The 22,089-nt window shown below is 35.4% G+C and overlaps 1 protein-coding gene across 5 annotated transcripts in view; it reads right to left on the reverse strand.

The window, feature by feature from the left end:
- Nucleotides 1-21,735, reverse strand: part of LOC101735840 (circadian locomoter output cycles protein kaput) — a 41,346-nt gene extending 19,611 nt beyond the window's left edge. For 2 of the 5 annotated variants that reach the window (XM_062669466.1, XM_038011382.2), the window contains exons 1-8: nucleotides 21,596-21,735; nucleotides 21,200-21,428; nucleotides 20,183-20,331; nucleotides 18,572-18,753; nucleotides 17,629-17,728; nucleotides 7,108-7,203; nucleotides 5,776-5,839; nucleotides 1,297-1,535 (exon numbers count right to left, since the gene is read on the reverse strand). In XM_062669466.1, coding sequence (XP_062525450.1) covers nucleotides 1,297-1,535; nucleotides 5,776-5,839; nucleotides 7,108-7,203; nucleotides 17,629-17,728; nucleotides 18,572-18,753; nucleotides 20,183-20,331; nucleotides 21,200-21,237 — 868 coding nt within the window. In that variant the 5' untranslated portion in view covers nucleotides 21,238-21,428; nucleotides 21,596-21,735. Of the gene's footprint in view, nucleotides 1-1,296; nucleotides 1,536-5,775; nucleotides 5,840-7,107; nucleotides 7,204-17,628; nucleotides 17,729-18,571; nucleotides 18,754-20,182; nucleotides 20,332-21,199 lie in introns of all 5 variants that reach the window. The other 3 variants (XR_009973551.1, XM_021350489.3, XM_038011384.2) reach the window with 2 other exon arrangements.
- Between the last annotated feature and the right edge of the window lie 354 nt (nucleotides 21,736-22,089).

Below are 22,089 nucleotides of genomic sequence, written 5' to 3' on the forward strand. Positions count from 1 at the left end.
CTCTTCAGAATTCTTTAGGCAGTGTCAGGTTAACATCACGGAGAGGACTGCCAAAACCAATTGTCGCGGTATTTTGATCAGAAGTCCCAAAGTTTCTAAGCAATGGGATCATGTCCCTACCTACAAGATGGCAAAAAGTTATGGAACAAAATGGTACCTACATACTTTGGTTAAATGTAAATAAAATATATTTAAAAAAGGTTGTGAATTTTGTTAAAAAATGCGAAGAAACTTTTTCCCCAACCTATTATACTGTCAAAGATAGATGAGGTGACGATACAAATTGATTTTAAATAGTTACTGATGCGCATTTCCAACGACAACGTCTTGGCAGGGTGAGAGCTACTGTAAGTTATTATTTAAAGTGCCTTTCGCATCATAGTGCTAAAGAAACGAAGGGTAAGCTATGGGTGTAATTATTCTGTACGTTATATTGACCTAAAAACCGACCAGCTATAACAATCTTGTTGTATGTATTTACACTTACACTTTGTTTCTTAGCATATTTGTTTATCGATACCCAATCTAATGTCAAAAACCTTTGCATATTTTGTATAGACAAAACAACAACAGAGATAATTATGTATAAACATTACATACAACGAATGTGTTAATTGAGCAATTGATAAATCTGCTAAAATTGTTAGTTATAATAATTTATTTTTTAATGGTGATGGATATAGTTTCTTACGGCTCACCTGATGTTAAGTGTTTATAAGAGAATATGGACATCGCAACTAGAATGCCGCCAGTCATCTTAAAGTCTTATCATACGACGTCGAAGTCTCTATCTAGTTGCTTAAGTTGCGGTTAGATTGTGGTGAACAGTGGATTCACGACCAATGACAATATGTACACAATGGCAGTGGTTCTAAGCTTAATCAATGTATCATAACCAAAATAAAATCAAATATATTGAATTATTTGTGGCATTTTCGAACGGCGTGTATTTTAGTACTCTATTTAGTGCATCTACAATCAGATCGGAATCGTGACCTGTTCAGACGATCTGCTGTGAGACTTAGTACGGTGACAACAACAAACTACCTTGTCCTCCTACCAACCTCAGTCTGCAAATCATTAACTAACAGAGCTTGTTCTTAGCTTTTTACATATTATTTTAAATAAAACGATCTAATTTTTTTTGCTATGTAAAAATTATTACATTCAGTTTCAATTCTAAAACATAATTTATCAGTTTCCTAATTTCCGAATGTTTTTACAGTTACTCTTCCTTTTTCTAACAAAAAAAAACATAGCCGCACAAAAGTACTAGAGATGCCCAACTATACTCACATGCCTCGTGGCAGGTCACAACCTTTTCCAGATCGTCGAAATGATAGTAGTCGTATCCAGATGTTCCGAGCACTTCGAACGGCAGATAACCGATGATCGGAGGAGCGCGGTGATCCAGAAACAGGAACTTCCATTCGAGGCTGTGCCGGGAAGTGAACTCGCTGCGGTTCGAGTCGACCAAAGTTACGTCGCGTATCAAATGAGGTGTGAACAGACGACCGGTGCAAACGAACAGCAACCTAAAGTTATTATTAGTTAAAGATTTTGGTTAGAACAGCACACGGACTCAACCTTAGAGAATTTGCTTAAACTAGCCCTAGCAGAGTTTCGGTATCAGTATACTTAGTCTGGCCATAAATACTGTTACAATAAAAAATTAAATTTTTATTTATTGCAAATAACATTTATTACTTTTACAGTGTGTTAGTTTAACACATAAATATAAAACAATTTAAAGTATAAAAAGCTTATTCAAAGTAGTCTCCATTGGCTGCAATACAGTCCTTTAAACGTTGAGGCCAGTTATCAATAGAAGCACGCACTCTTTGAATGGGAAATTTTTTCAATGCCAATCGTACGGATTGTTTTAGGGACTCCAAATTATCATGGCGTTTAGAGCAAGCCGTACTCTCTAAAACTGACCATAAATCATAATCCAGCGGATTAAGATCGGGACTAGACGACGGCCAGTCTTCAGCTCTGATGAAGTCCGAAACGTTCGTTTCCAACCAAGACTGCGTATACCGAGCTTTATGACCTGGCGCCGAGTCTTGCTGGAAGGACCATTCTTGATTATTGAACATGGTGTTGTTAAGGGGCTTCACTACCTTCTCAAGAATGGTATCTTGATACACTTGTGCCGATGTTTTGATACCTTTTTCACAAAAGTATGGCTCAGTCACTCCTTCATAGCTAATACCCCACCAAACCATCACTGAAGTCGGATAGTGCCCACGTTGCACTCTGTCGATTAATTGGGAACCTTCCTTAGAGCTTTGAGCATAAATGCGGTCATTTTGTTTGTTAAAATGTTGCTCAATTGTAAAAAATTCTCATCCCTAAACAATACTTTCTATGACCTCCCTTTGCGTACCGCTTCAGTGGTTGTTTCGATTTTACCAACCTGTTCTCTTTTAAATTATCAGTTAAGAAATGACCAGTACGTCTCTTATAGGCTGCAAGTCCTAAGTCATCTTTTAAAATACGCGACGTGGTTCTAGGTGCTATCTTCATCTCCCGAGATAAAATCTTTTGCTTTCGGACAGGATTTCTTCGAATTCTTTCCCTTACTGCTTTGACTACCTTTTTCGTACGAACACTACGTGGAGGGCCAGATCTTTTTCTGTCACAAACAGATGAGGTCTCATTGCACCTGTTAATAGCCCGGTCCACAAACATTTTACTAATACCAAGCGTATGGAGAGTTTTAAAAATTGCATTTGGCTCCATACCTACTTTGTGTAATGCAATCACAGCGATTCGGTTCTCTTTATCACCCCACTCCATTTTAATATCGCAAAATATTGTACAATGTATTGGCGCCAAAATGAGAAAACTCAATGAGCAATCATATAAAAATGACAGATTCCAAATTCAAATGTAATATTTTGTTATTTTTAATTGTAACAGTATTTATGGCCAGACTAAGGCCAGACTAAGTAGTATCAGTAAAGTAGTCTGTCTATTTCTACCGTGAAGCAGTAATGCGTTTCGGTTTGAAGGGTGGGGCAGCCGTTGTAACTATACTTGAGACCTTAGAACTTGTCTCGGTGTGGGTGGCGCATTTACGTTGTGGATGTCTATGGGTTCCAGTAACCACTTAACACCAGGTGGGCTGTGAGCACATCCACCCATCTAAGCAATAAAAAAAGGAGTGTTTTGTATAGTTGTATTTCTATTATAATTGACAAATCCTCTTCTTTTGTTATTGATACATTAAAAAATTAAACTGAATTAGAACGTTATATCAAGCCGAAAACTGTATTCATTTAGAATAATCAATACGATAAAAAAAGTTCTCAAGTAAAAAATTTAGTGAATAAAGTGTACTTGACCATACTGAAAAATTGGCGAAAACCAAAAATATTCTTCTGTCAACCCTTGATTTATGTTTTATACAAAGTACCTCAAATATTAGAAAAATATATTATTATTATTATATATATTTTTGATTGGATGGACGAGCTCACAGCTTGGTATTAAATGGTTACCGGACCCATAGACTTCAACAACGTAAATGCCACTAACCACCTTGAGATATGAGTTCTGTTTCAGGTTTTACAGCACAACGGCTGCCCCACCCTTCAAACCTTCTTACTGGTGGTAGGACCTCTTGAGTCCGCACGGGTAGGTACCACCACCCTGACTATTATTTCGGCCGTGAAGCAATAATGCGTTTCGGTTTGAAGGGTGGGGCAGCCGTTGTGCTGTAAAACCTGAAACAGAACTCATATCTCAAGGTGGTTAGTGGCATTTACGTTGTTGAAGTCTATGGGTCCGGTAACCATTTAATAACAGGCTGTGAGCTCGTCCATCCAATTAAAAATAACTAGTCAGGTCATAAGTATTGTCACACAGTAAAAACTTTTCTTTTAGAATGCTGGCCACAAAAAAGTTTATTGAATTCGAATTTCGAATTGTTCATGAAAATAAAAATGTATACTTTTAGAATTTTACTCATTTTTAAATATGGAGTGGACGCTTAAAGAAGACCGTGTTGCAGTTATTGCGTTGCATCGTAGCGGTTACGCGCCAATTCAAATTTTTAACATACTGAAAATTTTGAATATAACCAAAAGATTGGTTTATCGTACCATCAAACGATACAATGAAGACTCTAGTGTAGATGAAGGTCAAGAAGTGGTCGCCCTCGGTCTGTTAGGACTCCAGCAGTGATAAAAGCTGTGAAGGCGCGAATTCAAAGAAATCCCAAACGTAAGCAGAAACTGTTGGCCCTTCAGATGGGGTTAAGCAGAACCACGGTGAAAAGGGTGTTAAATGAAGACTTAGGGCTTCGGGCATATCGAAGAAAAACAGGAGATCGTTTGAATGCTCGTCTAATGGACCTGAGACTGAAGAGATGCCGCGCTTTGTTGAAGCGGTACGCGGGAAAAAAATATTGGGAAATTCTTTTTTCGGATGAAAAATTTTTTACCGTAGAAGAGAGCCACAACAAACAAAATGATAAGGTGTACGCACACAGTAGTGAAGAAGCGAGCAACCGTATTCCGTGTGTCCAACGAGGTCATTTTCCATCCTCGCTCATGGTATGGTTGGGAGTTTCTTGTTGGGGCTTAACAGAGGTACATTTTTGTGAGAAAGGTGTAAAAACGAATGCAGTTGTGTATCAAAATACAGTCCTGACGAACCTTGTGGAACCTGTTTCTCATACCATGTTCAATAACAGGTACTGGGTATTCCAACAAGATTCGGCGCCAGCTCATAGAGCGAAGAGCACACAAGACTGGCTGGCGGCGCGTGAAATCGACTTCATCCGGCACGAAGACTGGCCCTCCTCCAGTCCAGATTTGAATCCGTTAGATTACAAGATATGGCAACACTTGGAGGAAAAGGCGTGCTCAAAGCCTCATCCCAATTTGGAGTCACTCAAGACATCCTTGATTAAGGCAGCCGCCGATATTGACATGGACCTCGTTCGTGCTGCGATAGACGACTGGCCGCGCAGATTGAAGGCCTGTATTCAAAATCACGGAGGTCATTTTGAATAAACTTTAGTGTCATAAGAATCTATGTTTTGTTAAGTTCATTTTGGTATATGAATGGTTACATAATGAATAAACTTGTTTCAATTATTTTACATTAAACATGTGACAGAATTTATGACCTGACTAGGTATTTTTCTAATATTTGAGGTACTTTGTATAAAACATAAATCAAGACCTTAGAACTTATATCTCTAGGTGGGTGGCGCGTTTATGTTGTAAATAACCAGTAACCACTTAACTAACACCAGGTGGGCTATGAGCTCGTCCACCCATCTAAGCAATAAAAAATAAATAATAAAAAAACCGAAACGCATTACTGCTTCACGAGAGAAACAGGCAGGGTGGTGGTACCTACCCGTGCGAATTGAACGAATTTATTTTTATATATCTCGTTCCGACGTATTAACTCAATATACGGTCTAAAGGTACCTACTTTAATTGTTTAGATTCAGGGTTGTCATCGAACAGTTGAAACAAATAATAAATTAGTTTTTGCTGATACTATAGCCACGTTTCGACTTCATAAACCCATTACGGGACACTCAGTATTTTAAAAAAAACATTTTACACATAACAACGTCGATAGCAACTAAACAAAACATTTATTTTCACATTTACTAAAACAAGTTAAATTAACTAAGTTAAGAGAAAATTTAACACATAACATATTGACGTGTCAGTGATAACGATATCCAGAAAAAAAAAAGAAAAGAGGTTTTAATTGGGAAAAAAATAAAAGTTAAATTCATCTCACCTTGAATCAGGATCTTGTTGATATCCGGACGAATCATCATTATCATTATGATCCATATTAGCCCCTGTCGACAAAATATTGATTACATAATATTATTTTAAAATACGCAATCAATCTAAACCAATTTAATTAAAATATTACTACAATAATTATTTGAATTGTTTGTATTTTTCGTTATTTTTTTAAGGGATTTTATGACCTGGTAACTAAGACCTTTAGGTCAAGTCTTATTTTAATGATAACTTTTTAATATGAAAAATGATGTTATGAAATGAAATGAAGTTGATTATTATGAAACATGGCATGAAATGAGATGAGATGATATGGGATGAAGTATAATCTCAGTAAAATGGTGGTCATTTATTGAGACTTTTTCAGTGTACTTTTTGGAGGATCCCCAAAAGTTACGTTCAGCGGTTTCGTTTCATTTTCCCATATTTGTGCACTTTCACAGATACTAAGCAGTTAATAAACCACCGCCATTACACAACTAAACTTGAAGAAACATTAATTAGACAAAATAAAACAAATCACACAACTTCACTCCTCGTGTTCCTGCCAAAAAGTATATTTTTTTTTTCGTTATTAACTGAGTACATTTACAGATTGTATGCGATTTTCGTTGCAATACTTAATCGTTAGGTTTTATCTGTTAAGTATCTAGTTTGCCTCTGTTCGGTGTGCGTTGTAATATTATGTAACATAAATTATTATCGATAAAGAAATGAGTAATATTGACGATGGCACACACACTTCGACTGTATTTCGGGGCGAGTGGCGATTGTGATGTGCATGAGGTCGGGTAGCCAATCTGCGCCAGGTAGATTGTGAGCCCGTCAGTCCGCGTACCGAAAATATTGGAACTTCGCCGTTGAATTGTGAATTTTAAGTATTTAAGTCGTCGTGGCCTAAAGGATAAGACATTCGGTGCATTCGTATCTATCGAAGTAACTCTGTTCGAATCGTTCGTACTTAACAAATGTTCACGATTGACTTCCACGGTGAAGGAATAACATCGTGTAATAAAAATCAAACCCGCAAAATTATAATTTTGCTAATTACTGGTGATAGGACCTCTTGTGAGTCCGCACGGGTAGGTACAATCACCCTGCCTATTTCTGCCGTGAGGCAGTTATGCGTTTCGGTTTGAAGAGTGGGGCAGCCGTTGCAACTATATTGAGACCTTAGATCTCATATCTCAAGGTGGCTGGCGGCATTTACGTTATAGATGTTTATAGGCACCGGTAACACTTAACATCAGGTGGGGTGTGAGCTCGTTCACACGTCGAGGGAATTAAAAAAAAAAATTGATATAAAAAAGAAAAAACGTACTGAAATGTCCGTTGAATTGTATCAGCTCGTATGTCGTCTCTTCTCTGAAGTCTAGGGAACCTCGACGCACGTGACACTGGAACCGGATCTCGATTTCTGAAAACAACAAAAGCACTCTTTATAAATAACATTACGAACGTTACTTCAATGGTAAGGGAATTAGGGCGATCTTGTCTCCGCCATATATTACAACTTTTACCAAAAGATTTAAAGCCAAAAACCTAAGTTTTGAAGGGCTCATCACTTATTCAATTTTACTATTTGATTTAAAACATAGTTCACCGCAATCGACTGTATTAGTCGTTTTAATGCATCACCGTTGAATTCTATCGGCAATTTCTATCTAAAGGTATACAGAAACAGTCTAAACGGCATAAGAAACCGTAAATGAAATATTAAACACACACGTAACTGTAATTCTCATTTCGATACCAGATAACTAGAGCTCGCATTGCAATAGAAAGATGTTACGAATCGAGAGATGAAAGGCTATTTGGTTTAAGCGACATTTTTGCAACTTTACAGGAGATCCATTTAAAGTTTAAGCATTTTGAAAAAAAATATAACAACAAATAAACTTGTTCACCTATTTTAATGTGGTAACCTTAACTGAAGTTCAATTAAAAACATCGAATTATTGGTTTTAATACCAAATAAAACGTACCTTTAAATACAAAGATAAATGTCGCTTAAATAAAATAGCATTTCACCCCCCGATATGTTAATAATGTATCTATAAGACGTTTTGAGTCTGCACTAACTAACTGACTTTTATCAAAGTACTGGACTTTTTGGCGGGAACGCGAGGAGTGAAGTTGTGTGATTTGTTTTATTTTGTCTATTTAGTGTTTCTTCAGGTTTAAATGTGTAATAGCAGTGGTTTATTAACTGTTTAATATCTATGAAAATACACAAATGTGGGAAAATGAAACAAAGCCGCTAGACATAGCCTCCCGGGATCCTCCAAAAAGTCCAGTGAAAAAGTTTCCATAAATGATCACCATTTCACTGAGATTATATTTTTTTTTTATTGCCTTTGTAGGCAGACGGGCATACGGCCCACCTGATGGTGAGTGGTTACCGTCGCCCATGGACTTCAGCAATGCCAGGGGCAGAGCCAAGCCGCTGCCTACCGCTTAATACTCTCCACAAGCCTCGTTTGAAGAAGGACATGTCATAGCGCTCGGGAAACACCGCGGAGGGGAGCTCATTCCATAGCCGGATGGTACGTGGCAAAAAAGATCTCTGGAAACGCACTGTGGATGACCGCAGTGGCTCCAGGTAGTATGGATGAACTCTACTCCGGTGGCGGGCGGTGCGATGGTAAAAACGAGATGCTGGTATCATCTCGAACAATTCCTCAGAGCACTCCCCATGGAACATACGGTATAAAATACAGAGGGAACCGAAGTCCCTCCGCAAACACAGAGGCTCCAAATTATTCCATTCCATATCATCTCATTTCGCTTTATATTATAATTTTTCATAAAAATAAGAATAGCAATTAAAAATAAACCCTGACCTAAAGGTCTTAGTTACCAGGTCACAAAATCCTTTAATTTTTTTTATCATAGTGCTAGTAAATTAGTATAGTAAGTGTTTGAGATGATCCCGTCGTCTCCTTTTTACAAGTCATCACCACCCAACACCGAACCAGAGCTTCAAACTACAACCGAAAATTACTGGTCTTGCTTAACTACATACACTAAACCCATAGTTCTAAGTCGTAGGTCGTAATACATTTTTAATCATCTTTGCGACGACCATACGGTGTCGAGTAGCGGTAACAACTTACAGTTCCTAACCTAAAGTCGATCATTGTTTGATGGCAATAATAATGGAAATTATACTACATTATAATTAAGAATGACCGTACGTACGCTCTAACAAAAACATCATTAATTTATCTTGGAGCTCCTGTGACAAAATATTATCCAAAAGTCTAAAATCTTTAAAAATCAAAATAGTTAAAAGAAGATTAATTTACCGGACTTATTAATAAAAATAAGGTTACCGTGTGAAAATTTCCTGCTATGTACATCATATCTATCAAAGGTTCTGCTAATTTTTATTATATGAGGGAGTATTTTCATTGCCTATTGGTTGGGTTTTTTTATTATACTATTTGTTTTGTTAATATTTTCTTTCATTCAATAAATTAAAATTGATTACCATTTATTTTCTATTTTTTAGTTGGATTTTCTATAAAGGCGTGTATTTTGTTAGTTTTTTTAAACTATTATTTATTTACTCTATAATGGGCATCATAGCGTGGAAGTCTAAATTGCATTAAATATTATTGGCAGTGTGGCAGTCTATTTAAAGGTGACAGACCTAGGCAGTATACTTTACAGGTAACAAAATAAGTATCAAGAGTGATAGAAGTCGTGATTGCTTTCTTCATACCAAGTAAGATGGGAGAGACGAATAGAGCCCAGAGTCAAAGTCGCATCGTCCCTCGACAGAAATTAAATGGGAACCTTGTTCGGTTTTTTTTATATTCTAGCATATAACAAATCGGTAGATAGTTGTAGAAGTAAACAACGCCTAAACAACGGTCGAAACCTAATGAATGTCTGATTTTTTATGGCCAAATTCGCGGAATAGGGTGTTGACAAATAATCAATGGCAGGTGCGCATGCGTACCATCCGTCGATTTCGAAAAGCTTTACTTTTTATTCGTAATATTTTCAAATGAAATGAAAGCTTCTTTCAGCAATTGTTGTGAAAGTGAAAGTTTTTTTTTTATTGAAGTCTTTTAAATGTTTGTATTTCTTACAATGTGAAGGTAACGAAGGAGGAACAAAAAATAGGCTTTAATAACTGGAACTCGAGTATAGAAAACAAAGATTTTTCTCGACCTAACTCTGACAGATTTTACTAGTGGTAGGGTTTGTTATTACACCGCACGCAAAAGCACTACCTTTTGTTGAAGAGCACTCATGGGTTCCGGATTACAAGGTGGGACAGCCGTTGAGAATGTAATAGATTTCGACCTCATGTCTCAATATGAATGGCGGGATTCATGGTTTGAAGGTACTAGCATCAAATTACCATCAGGAAGGCCGTGATCTCGTCCACTCGACATTCCGTTATAAGATGATAATGAACGGTTAAAATTAGAAATATTAATGAAAATACATTAAGATACAAAGCTTCAGGCTGCATCCATCCACCCCGGCCATTAATCAGAAGATGCGACTTCTTGCTCCGGGTAGGGCACATAAATATAGCTAGAGCACATAAATACCGTTAGCAATTTTAATAGTATGTACATATCTAGTTACATTCTTCTTCTGCTGCCTTTATTTTTAAGAACTGACGTACATACATACATGCATTGTCGTTGCCCATAGACTACGGTAACTACTACCACGAGGTGGACTATCGGTTTTATTATCCGCAGCCATATTAAGAAGGTATTTACATTGGTTTTTACGAATGTTCCGTTATAACTACTGAATCATGCCTCCGATTGACTTGAAACTTGGTATCCATGTAGAAAATACATGTACTTAATGGATATGCTAATATTTATATGAGTGTTGAACTCCCTAATAATAATGACAATAAATAATAATGTTAATTTTAAATGCCCAGCGAAGCGGGCGAGTACGGCTAGTCCATAATAATACGTATTTAATTAATTATTGTATTGTAACGTAAGCCTACAGGGGCAGTGCTGTTCCCTATTAGGTAATTGCCGAGATTTTATGCCGATATTTAGACTAATGTCTCAAGGACGAGGCGAAAGATATTTTGTGACCTTTGTACAAAAACTCGACGTGTGAATTTACAATAGGTAGACAGTGAACTCGTTTGTCCACTTCACTTTACAAATACACCGCACGATGAAACATCAAGTAAACTGGCAAAGGAAACTCTCCCTATTTTTGAATCCTTATCTTGAAGCCATCGAAGGTCGTTCCAAATTTGTTCTTTTTCCTCATCCTATTTCCAAAATAAAAACACGATCTTAAGGTCGAAAATTTAAATATCGTACTATTTTCAATTAAGGAAAAAAAGCATAAGGTTTTTAGTGAAGTTAAATGAGAATATTAAACGATGTTCTGGTGTACTGGTTCAGTTGTCAGCAACCGACAAGACTATAGTGGAGTCTATGCATAAGACACTAGGTCCGATTTCGTGTGTACCCTAGACATAATGCATCCCTAGCGGCCACTGTTCTGACTCGTCACTTACCAGCAATCAAATTGATTGAACGTCCTGCTTGTGACACAGGATTTGTAACCTATTTATAGTTATTGATTGCATTGGTTAAATGTAAAGATGCTTTATATGTACCTATTAATAGTTCGAATTCCTGTTCGGGTATTATTGAGATTTACACGTTGAGGACGTCAAAATGCAAAACTTTTAGCATTCAAATCAGTCGGATTTCAACCACCGGAGTTACCAATTTACTTCGAATGAATATGAAAATGAGCAGTTATTCTTAATTACTGTATGCTTTAATTTTAATTAGTTTTAAAACAATTCCAACATCGTTGACCTTAAAAAAATAACGTGATTTATAGACAGATTTTTAATTGGCAGCACTGGTTTTCTTGTCTATCATTATATTTGAATGGTTTTTGTTTGCTATTACTATATCTCTTAAGACGTTTTATTTTCGTAGTTAGACATTCTGCTTTCTTTACTTCTGTCTACTTAGCTACACAAGTTTAGAAGCTGAGAAGTTTTTTTTTGCTTGGTGAGCGTACGACCTAATGGCCCACCTGGTTTTCCGCCACCTACCTTGATACAAGAGTTCTAAGGTCTCAGTTTTAGCAGTACAACGACTGTTTCATCCCTCAAACCAAAATGCATTATAGCAGTGTCAGAAAGAGGCCGGGTTGGGTTACCTATCCGTGCGGATTCACAAGTGGTCCTACCGCCAGTAAAATTTCATTCTTTAGTATTCCTCAAGCAAAATCGGTGAAATTTTACCTTACAGCAGTTCTTTAAGAACGTTTATTTTTATTTGTATTGTATTGTATTTGTATTTATATTGTAGCACAAACATATTATATTAACTAAAATAATCAAGTCATCAACCGTACATCAAGTACGACATGAGATTTGTGAAGCGTTGCATTGCCTTTTATATTTTATGTTCCGACAATGCTATTACAACGAATTCCGATTTATTTACTTCATAGACAGTGAACAGGCTCCCGGCCGAGTCAGTGTTAAGTGGTTACCGAATCCCATAGAAAACTTAACACAAAGTCGAAGTCCCACCCTTGATACTGGAATGCGGCAGAAATAGGCAGGATCGTGATGTATACCCGTACGTCACAAGACATCCAACCAAAATAACTTTATGCAATTAAGCATATTATAACTTATTGCGGATTCGATTTTAATTACACGATATTATTCCTCCATTGCAAAAGTCGGCCATGAGCACGTTAAAAAACGGAATTCAATAGAAAAATTGATTTCTGTCTGCAGGATGTCAACACTTCATAGTCACATAGCTCGATACACCGAACGTCTTATCCTTTAGGCACTTTTTCCAAGCATAGGCTTTCTTGATCTTGTGTAGGAACGTTGGTTAGGATCTATCCCGTATAAGATAGCTAGTTATGATCAAATGGGCAGTTGACTCAACTGTAATCTTTCTCTTATTTTTATTTGAGTCAAAATCTATGGTTTCGTTCGTATTGTTAGAGCATAATAAGCCCTCAAGTTTTTGTAACAAATAATTCCAAGAAAAAGGAAAACATTTTGAATAGAACTTTATTCTTTCGCATTGCTACGAGTTTCTCCCTCTCCTCACAAGTATTGCTTATGTTATGTATTTCGATATATAACTATTAAATAAAGCAGCTAGTTTGATAACATAACGTTATGTCTACTTGGACCATGTGATTGTCGATATATATATAATAACATATTATAACATATATAACGGTGGCAAAAAGAGTGAAAATAAAAATTTATTATATATAAAACGAAAAGATAATTATGTATATAAAAACTGACATTTAAAGAGAATATAGCCTCTACTACTTCTAAAGTCCGGAAATTAATTTTCTCCTTTAAGATGCTTCGAGACGTAGCAAGTATAAACATACTGAAAATCCATCTACCTCGCCCTATGTCAATCCATACTCTCATACTGCATTCTGGCCTGGGGCGTAGCAGCCACATCTCATCTAATTACCCTTGAAAGAGCTCAGAGAGCAGTATTGAAAACTATTTTAAAGAAACAGTTTCGGTATCCCACAGACACTCTCTTTAAAGAATTTGGGGTCCTGAGCGTGAGAAGAATATTTATCCTTAGGGCAGCCCTTGATTACCACAGAGAAGTTCCTAAAATTACCAACTTCAAATATTTGCTACAAAACGTACTCCTATAATCCCGACGCCCTCAGTTAGGACGGCTTTTGCTCGTCGTTTTAGCTCCTACATGAAACCTTACTTATATAACAGACTCAATAAACAATACAAAATTCTTAACCTTAATTACGAAGAAGTTAAAAGAAAGTTAACAAAAGAACTGTTTAATTGGTCCTACTCTTTTTCGAAGGACTTTTTGAAATGCATTAAGTAACCCTAAACATGTATAGTAAAAATCATTACACCTGTTTCTTTTCTTTTATATATACCTAGTCAGGTCATAAATTCTGTCACACGTTTAATGTAAAATAATTGAAACAAGTTTATTCATTATGTAACCATTCATATACCAAAATGAACTTAACAAAACATAGATTCTTATGACACTAAAGTTTATTCAAAATGACCTCCGTGATTTTGAATACAGGCCTTCAATCTGCGCGGCCAGTCGTCTATCGCAGCACGAACGAGGTCCGTGTCAATATCGGCGGCTGCCTTAATCAAGGATGTCTTGAGTGACTCCAAATTGGGATGAGGCTTTGAGCACGCCTTTTCCTCCAAGTGTTGCCATATCTTGTAATCTAACAGATTCAAATCTGGACTGGAGGAGGGTCAGTCTTCGTGCCGGATGAAGTCGATTTCACGCGCCGCCAGCCAGTCTTGTGTGCTCTTCGCTCTATGAGCTGGCGCCGAATCTTGTTGGAATACCCAGTGCCTGTTATTGAACATGGTATGAGAAACAGGTTCCACAAGGTTCGTCAGGACTGTATTTTGATACGCAACTGTATTCGTTTTTACACCTTTCTCACAAAAATGTACCTCTGTTAAGCCCCAATAAGAAACTCCCAACCATACCATGAGCGAGGATGGAAAATGACCTCGTTGGACACGTGGAATACGGTTGCTCGCTTCTTCACTACTGTGTGCGTACACCTTATCATTTTGTTTGTAGCTCTCTTCTACGGTAAAAAAAATTTCATCCGAAAAAAGAATTTCCCGATATTTTTTTCCCGCGTACCGCTTCAGCAAAGCGCGGTATCTCTTCAGTCTCAGGTCCATTAGACGAGCATTCAAACGATGTCCTGTTTTTCTTCGATATGCCCGAAGCCCTAAGTCTTCATTTAACACACTTTTCACCGTGGTTCTGCTTAACCCCATCTGAAGGGCCTACAGTTTCTGCTTACGTTTGGGATTTCTTTGAATTCGCGCCTTCACAGCTTTTATCACTGCTGGAGTCCTAACAGACCAAGGGCGACCACTTCTTGACCTGTCATCTACACTAGAGTCTTCATTGTATCGTTTGATGGTACGATAAACGAATCTTTTGGATATATTAAAATTTTTCAGTATGTTAAAAATTTGAATTGGCGCGTAACCGCAACGATGCAACGCAATAACTCCAACACGGTCTTCTTTAAGCGTCCACTCCATATTTAAAAATGAGTAAAATTCTAAAAAGTATACATTTTTATTTTCATAAACAATTCGAAATTCGAATTCAATAAACTTTTTTGTGGCTAGCATTCTAAAAGAAAAGTTTTTACTGTGTGACAATACTTATGACCTGACTAGTTATATATGTTTATATTTGTATGATAAATATAAATGTCTTTTCCAGGGTTATGGATGTATATTAAATATATGTATGTGTATAATAAAAATCTTACATTTATATCCGTTATCTGGTACCTGTAACACAAGTTCTTTACGAACTTATCACGGGACCAGTTAACGTGGCGTGATTGTTAGTAAATATTTATTTATTTATTTATATATACATATATATATAATATTCGCTTAACTATTTTGATTTGCTCGTATATTCACACCGTTATTACTAGTTTTAAGATACTCCTGTAAAAAACTCTCCACGAGGCAGGCAGTGCCTAGTGTGGAGAGTTTTTAGCAAACTGTTATGTGTAAATGTTTTCAAGGTTAATAAATAAATTATTATTATTTAAAATATCAATGTTTTATTTTTATAATCATAGCTACATACCGCTTTAACGGACATTACTTGATCTTTTTTTTATTATGGCTCGCACGGTTTGTGCATTAACCAGTGTCAAGTAATAAGATTTTTTTCGCCGATTTAATGATTTACAGTATATGAATAATAAAAAACGAAGGAAACTGTCCATGCTGGCCATTATTAACATCAGTGTAAGTATGAATTCAATTAGCAGCGTGGGATGGTACAGATAAATTAAGGTGAGAAACTAATTTGATTAATATAGTAATTAGCTCTGCAAATGATAATATGATGTGAAATGAAATGAAGTTGATTAATATTATGAAACATGGCATGAGATGAGATGATATGGGATGAAATATAATCTCAGTAAAATGGTGGTTATTTACTGAGAATTTTTCAGTGGACTTTTTGGAGGATCCCGAGAAGTTACGTTCAGCGGTTTTGTTTAATTTTCCCACATATAAGCACTTTCACAGATACTAAAAAGTTAATAAGCCACCGTTATTACACATTTAAACCTGAAGAAACACTAAATAGACAAAATAAAACAAATCACACAACTTCGCTCTTCGCGTTCCCGCCAAAAAGTAAGTTTTTTTTTTATGACCTGGTGACAGAGACCTTTAGGTCATATCTTATTTGGAAAATGTTCATTACTTTGGGGCCAAAAATCATCACTTGATCTTGCCATAGATAACATTACAAACCATAGATAATCTTAATGAATATTTTGTGATCCAAATTATCATGGAGTTTAGAACACGCCACACTCTAAAAGCGAGCGACTGTAAAGCACAGTCAAGCGAATTATTATAAAATTCGGACTAGACGAATCAGCTTTTTACCACTGATAAGTCAGAATCTGTTTTTCTAGCCACATTAGCGTTATCCAGTTCTGAGTCTTGTTTAATTAAAGGACCATTTTTGCTTATGAAATATTAAGAAGTTGACCACAGTCTCTAAAACCGTATCTTGAAACACTCTGTTTTTTTAAATCGGATAATGCATATTGTATAATACTAACTGAGAATTTCCTATAATTTTGAGCATATACTAGGTCATTCTTAATAAAAATGTATTCTAAAGTAAATAAAAAAATTCACCAGTTATTAAAGACTGTTCTATTATCTGTTCTACACTTGGCGTACCGCTTAAGAAATTGTTTTGATTTTACTTTATGCGTTAATAACCAGTGTCCCTGTATAGGTTGCATTACATTTTTTAAAACGCGACAGTCTTTGATGCTATGTTCATTGCCCTTGATAAAATCTTTTGCTTCGTGCAGGTTTTTTTATATTATTACCTACACTGCTTTGATTATTTTAGTACGAATCCTATGTGAATGGTGAGATATGCGTCTGTCACCCACAGGGGACGATTCATTACACCTATCAATTGCTCTAGGAAACAAACTTTCGTAAATAATAATAAAAAAACTATAGTTTTCATACGAGAGGGATAAGTTCCAAATTTAAATGTCTTTATTTTTTGAGTTCTTAATGTTTTTATGTTTTTTTTATCAGTCTTCAGACCTCTTTTAAGTATAAAACGTTTTTGAATTGCGAAACTCTCTGCATAGCTAAAAGATTAAGCACACGTCACTTTGCTAAAAATAAAGATGCAAGTAACTACCAAGCATGACGTGTACAGAATTATGTTATAGTTCGCGCAGCCTGCATTATCAACTTTGTAAGAACTCAGAATGTGCTTTGCAGCGCATAGCTGTGCAACTGTGCGACAGAGCCTTTTTTTTATTGCTTATTACAATATTAAATATTCGCTGTGTTATATTTTAATTTTATTCTTAATATATATATTATAATTCCCGATGTTGATTGTTAGTTTTTGTAGCGTTTTGAATAGATAGGTTGTAAGAATTTACTTTAAATCGACAATTTAAATTATGCGATACTGATTGCATCGTTATAAAGAAACAGTACATAAATTAGTGTTAAGTAAGTACTGTATTCAATTATCGAAGAATAAACAACTATCGTAAATACATTTAATACGCCAGTGCCGCAGCCATGGGCCACTTCGAAACAAACATAATATTTATTTAATAGTTTATGTTTGATCGAATCACAGTCGAATTCGCGTAAAGCAAAATACGTACACTACACACGTATGTAGAGAAAACATAACATTGTTCGTTTAGCGGACTTCATCTTAAATAGTGAGGTTGAATGAAAACTTACCTTTGGGATTCGGGGTATTTGTGTTCTGTAGAATGTTATATAAATTAGGGCGATCCTCTTCAAACGTCAAATCAAATATGCTCTTATTGAGAATTTCAGTCTGAAAGAAAAAAAAACAAAGTATAAATTTTAATGTTGGCGTGATGAATTATTATTACAATCAACTCCTCCAACCAAATTTGATCCTTAACCCTTTGACTGCCGTGTAGGTCACTGGTGCTCTACGTAGTGCACTGAAATAAATTTTTCATCTTCTCTCTTCAATCTTCTTACTAAGGCGTCGGAATATCTAGTAAACTCTGGGAAAAACGAATCCGAAGATACTGAGTATGAATCCATTTCTAAGAGACTTGAACGATTAAAACATACATTAACAAACAAAGGTATGCAAACTTAGGCAAACTAGACGCCTTAGTAACAGAAATCAACATAATTACTACAGTGCGCCGCGTAGGGCGTCGGTGACGTACACGGAAGTCAAAGAGTTATAAATTGACTTAGTTGGTCTTCACTCTAAAACTTGTCTCCTGCAGCGATTGCTTGATTGTAAGCTTGAGAATGACTTTGGCCTTATCAGTCATCATGTGACCCAATTTCGAATTTTAATTCTATATTGACGTATACCTACACATACTCATAGTTCAAGTATATTGAATACAAGTATTACAGTAGTACAAGTATTCAATACACTTCCTTTACTGAACAAGTACATGTATACATATACATATTAAGATAAAAACTCATTACTACATTGCTAGCATTTCGTTTTCACACTGGTCTATCTCCAATGACAATTTCACAACAGATCAGTCTTTAACTCTTGTAGCTTACTAGGCTACTATAATAAGGATGTATATACGATAATTTCCCATATTAATAACTTTATAATTAACATAGTAAAAAAGATGACTTATTTCTATTAGGTACCCTACCGTATACTTACTGGATTGTAACCAAGAAGAGATTTAATGCTTTCGGAGACGTAGTAGATTCGACCTGACGCAGAAAAAACCATGACAAATCCTTCTAACGCTTCAAGAACCAAGTATGTAAACTCTTCATTTGATAGGAAAGTTGGTTTCCAATCTTCTTGTATGTCATGTGCTCGAGATCTTACTGTTATTTCTAAAACAAATTAATATAAAGCAACGGTCAATACAAAAATGATCATGCATAAAAGTCTACAATGTTTTAGTATCGTTATTACATAGAATTTGAAAATCATAAGTATTGTTGGTGGAAAATGTTGTTTTTTTTTATCTATTTTGATGCATTGATAGTTGCATTTTCAGATTTTTTCAACATAATAATTACTTAATTGACCATTTTTCATTATTATCTAATATAGTATTTTTCTGGTAGCATACATAAACTACTCAAGGCTCACTTGAAGTCAAATAGTTACTGGAGAATTTACGGTAGGTCCATCCCAATGAAAATTCTGCCACTTAACTTGAAATAAGTCAGTAGCGGTTGTATTAGAATAATGACAGTTCCGCCTTTCTGATTGTAATAAATTAATTACTTAGTGGCAACAATAGCTAGAACGGGGTGTCTCTGCAACCTCTAAGCAAATCTGCAGCCTCACCACACCCTAGCACCATTCATATGAAGCTATCAGAATATAGAATTTAGTACATGCCATGAGCTCACCTGGTCATAGTGAGGAATAAAAAAGCAGAAAGAGTAGAAGAAATTAAGTAGGAAGAATATATAGAAAAATATAATAATACACTATAAAAGAACGATAAGTGTTACCAGTGATTGGGGTCAGTAGATAATTTTTCAGTCATGGATTTTTATTGGGATATTGAAAGCATTCATTTCACACAAAATCAGATAAACAGAACCAAAACCTAATTTTCTATTAACAAAAGTAATGTTTCCTCACCACAGGAAACACCTTAGGTTGAGGGTGTTTTAAAAAAATAGACAGTGTCTCTTTTTGATGTAAAAAAATACATTACCATCATCAATCATCATCACCAGATAAAAAGAAATCTGCTATTCATTACTTCACTTCACTTTATCATATTGTGTAATTTACTTGATTAAAAACCTCTAGGGAAAGAATGTTTTTTTTTTTTTTTTTTGACATCAGCCCTTAGGAATAACATAAATGTTACAAACAAATCACTAATGGGTACACTGCTTTTTTCCATGATTGCATAATGTGAGCTATGGATAGCTGCCACTATTCTACTTATTTGTGCTGCAAAGCAGTCATGTGTTCTATTTTGAAAGGCGGGTCAATCATTGTAAAATCCAACAGAGACCTCAAACTCATTCATGTTCTGAAGTCTAGTCTTCCAGTAACAACTAAGCATCAGGAGAGCAATATGCTTATTTGTCTATTTTCATCAAGTGTAAAGATGAGCAAGTTGGAAGTAAGCACTAAAGTTGGTAGTAACATTTTAAGCCACTTCAAATCACAACATGAATAGGAAAATTTTAAATAATTATGAAGACATGAAATTAATTTAATAAACAGCTCCTTTTACAGGCTATGAAAAATAATCACATTAGCAAGATACTGTAAGTCTTATAATTTTACCATTATGGTTTTTCAGGAAGGATATTGTAGACTTGAGTACTGTAGATTTATCCATCTTCCTGTTGTTCGTTGAGACCATTGAACTAAGCTCATTGACCAGCATATTAAACTGATCCCGTCGCTTTTTTTCACTCAAGTTACGAGTCCTCCTGTGTAAATTACAATGCAAATATATTAGATCATTTTTTTGTTCATTGTAAAAGCGAAAGTATTGCTAAGTAAACAGGCTTTTTGTGTTTTCTGTGTACTTTTCTGTTTTTAATCTGCAATCAACCGATAGTCTATAAGCTATAAGCTGACAGAATATACCGGTGTTAAGAGTCACTTGCCTATTGACAAAGTCACTAAAAATAGTAATCAATATTTGAAATCTGAAATCTTTGATACAGTTCAAGTATTGCTTGCTGCTTGAGGCATCCTGTGTGCCAGGTAGTTTGGACAATTGTTAAGTCACCTCTTGTATTTATGTAGGGTGAGGTAGAGTAGTTGGTGAATCTCATTATTTGAAAAAAATATCGAATATTGAATCAACATTTCAAAATCATTTTTAATATACCATTCCCAAACCTTTAGAGAACATTGATATTAGAATTACAATGCATTAAGATTGTTTGGTAGATCAGAACCTTATTTTTTATGTAATTTCAATTTTATGTCTGAAAATCAATACAGTTCTCTCAATCTAAAGCTCTAGTCAATAAAAATTCTGACTTTGTGGCAAATAAGTACATAGCAGTAGGCAGAGCATAAACTGTCACCTTGAGATTGGCTCGGCTACAACCACATAATATTTTTATACTATTGTGTAAAAAATTCATGCTCTTTTATCAAAATTCTACCTGTCATTGATTCCATTCATTGTTTGATTTCATTTTAAAGCGAAAAGTCGAAATTATCTTAATATTCACAGATTCACACTTTAATGTATTCTCTGTTTACATTCACATATTTTAAAAGATAATTGAAGAACTTTATAAAAACGAATGTAAGGCGCATATTATTTGGATAACTGCATACCTCTTAGTATCATCTTTGTCGTCTCCGTCGTCTTCCATACTGTTTGGACTTGGTTCTCTCAGTTTGAAAATTACTGCTTATCCAGCCATTACAGGCTGCGATCCAATACGATTCCTTGGGCTCGTTTTAAAACCAAGTCTCATTCGCCTTTATTAGACAATAATTATGCATGCATCTCCACTGTATTTTTTTATTCAGCACAGTCTTTCTGGTATATTTGTTGATAGTACTGAAATCGTTAATAACGAACTGTGCACTGCGTCGAAGTTTTACACAATTGAAACCAAATTATACATTGTCATGCATTTAGGTCAACGAAAAAAGTTTGTTTAAAAATATTTATACTTGTAAATTACTTAAAAACTTGCACGACAAACAAAAACATGTAATAGTCACCACTAAGCCCAACAAAATCGTTTTTAGACAGAACCGTTCAAGTCACCAAAAGCGATTTCGTCAATTTTAGTCTTTCACTAATCTTTCACGCAAGATGACAAAACATTGTTGCCAGTTTTTTCTTGTTTATCTTTTTACAGTTTCAAGCACAAACTAATTCTGTCAATTTTCCTTCAAAAAAGACCTTTAATTTGAAGGAACTTTGACTTTTGATTCTTAAAAACAAATTTAATAAACGTGAACTCTCAAAATAGTAACGTTTAGAAAAACAATGGAACTCGTTCACACAGTGCAAATATTTGTAAAAGTACTAATTAATACGGATGGATGATATTATTTACACTAGATGGAGAAAGTTAGTCAAATACCCCGGGATATTTCGTGAAGTTGATTAGTGAAATTAATTACTTCTTGTCAGGTAGTAAAATATAAGAGCCAATTCAAAGGTAAGAAATGTAAGATTATATTGCGACAGTAATGCCATCTTACAATTC

This window comes from Bombyx mori, chromosome 1, assembly GCF_030269925.1.
Source record: "Bombyx mori chromosome 1, ASM3026992v2".
Lineage (NCBI taxonomy): Eukaryota > Metazoa > Arthropoda > Insecta > Lepidoptera > Bombycidae > Bombyx > Bombyx mori.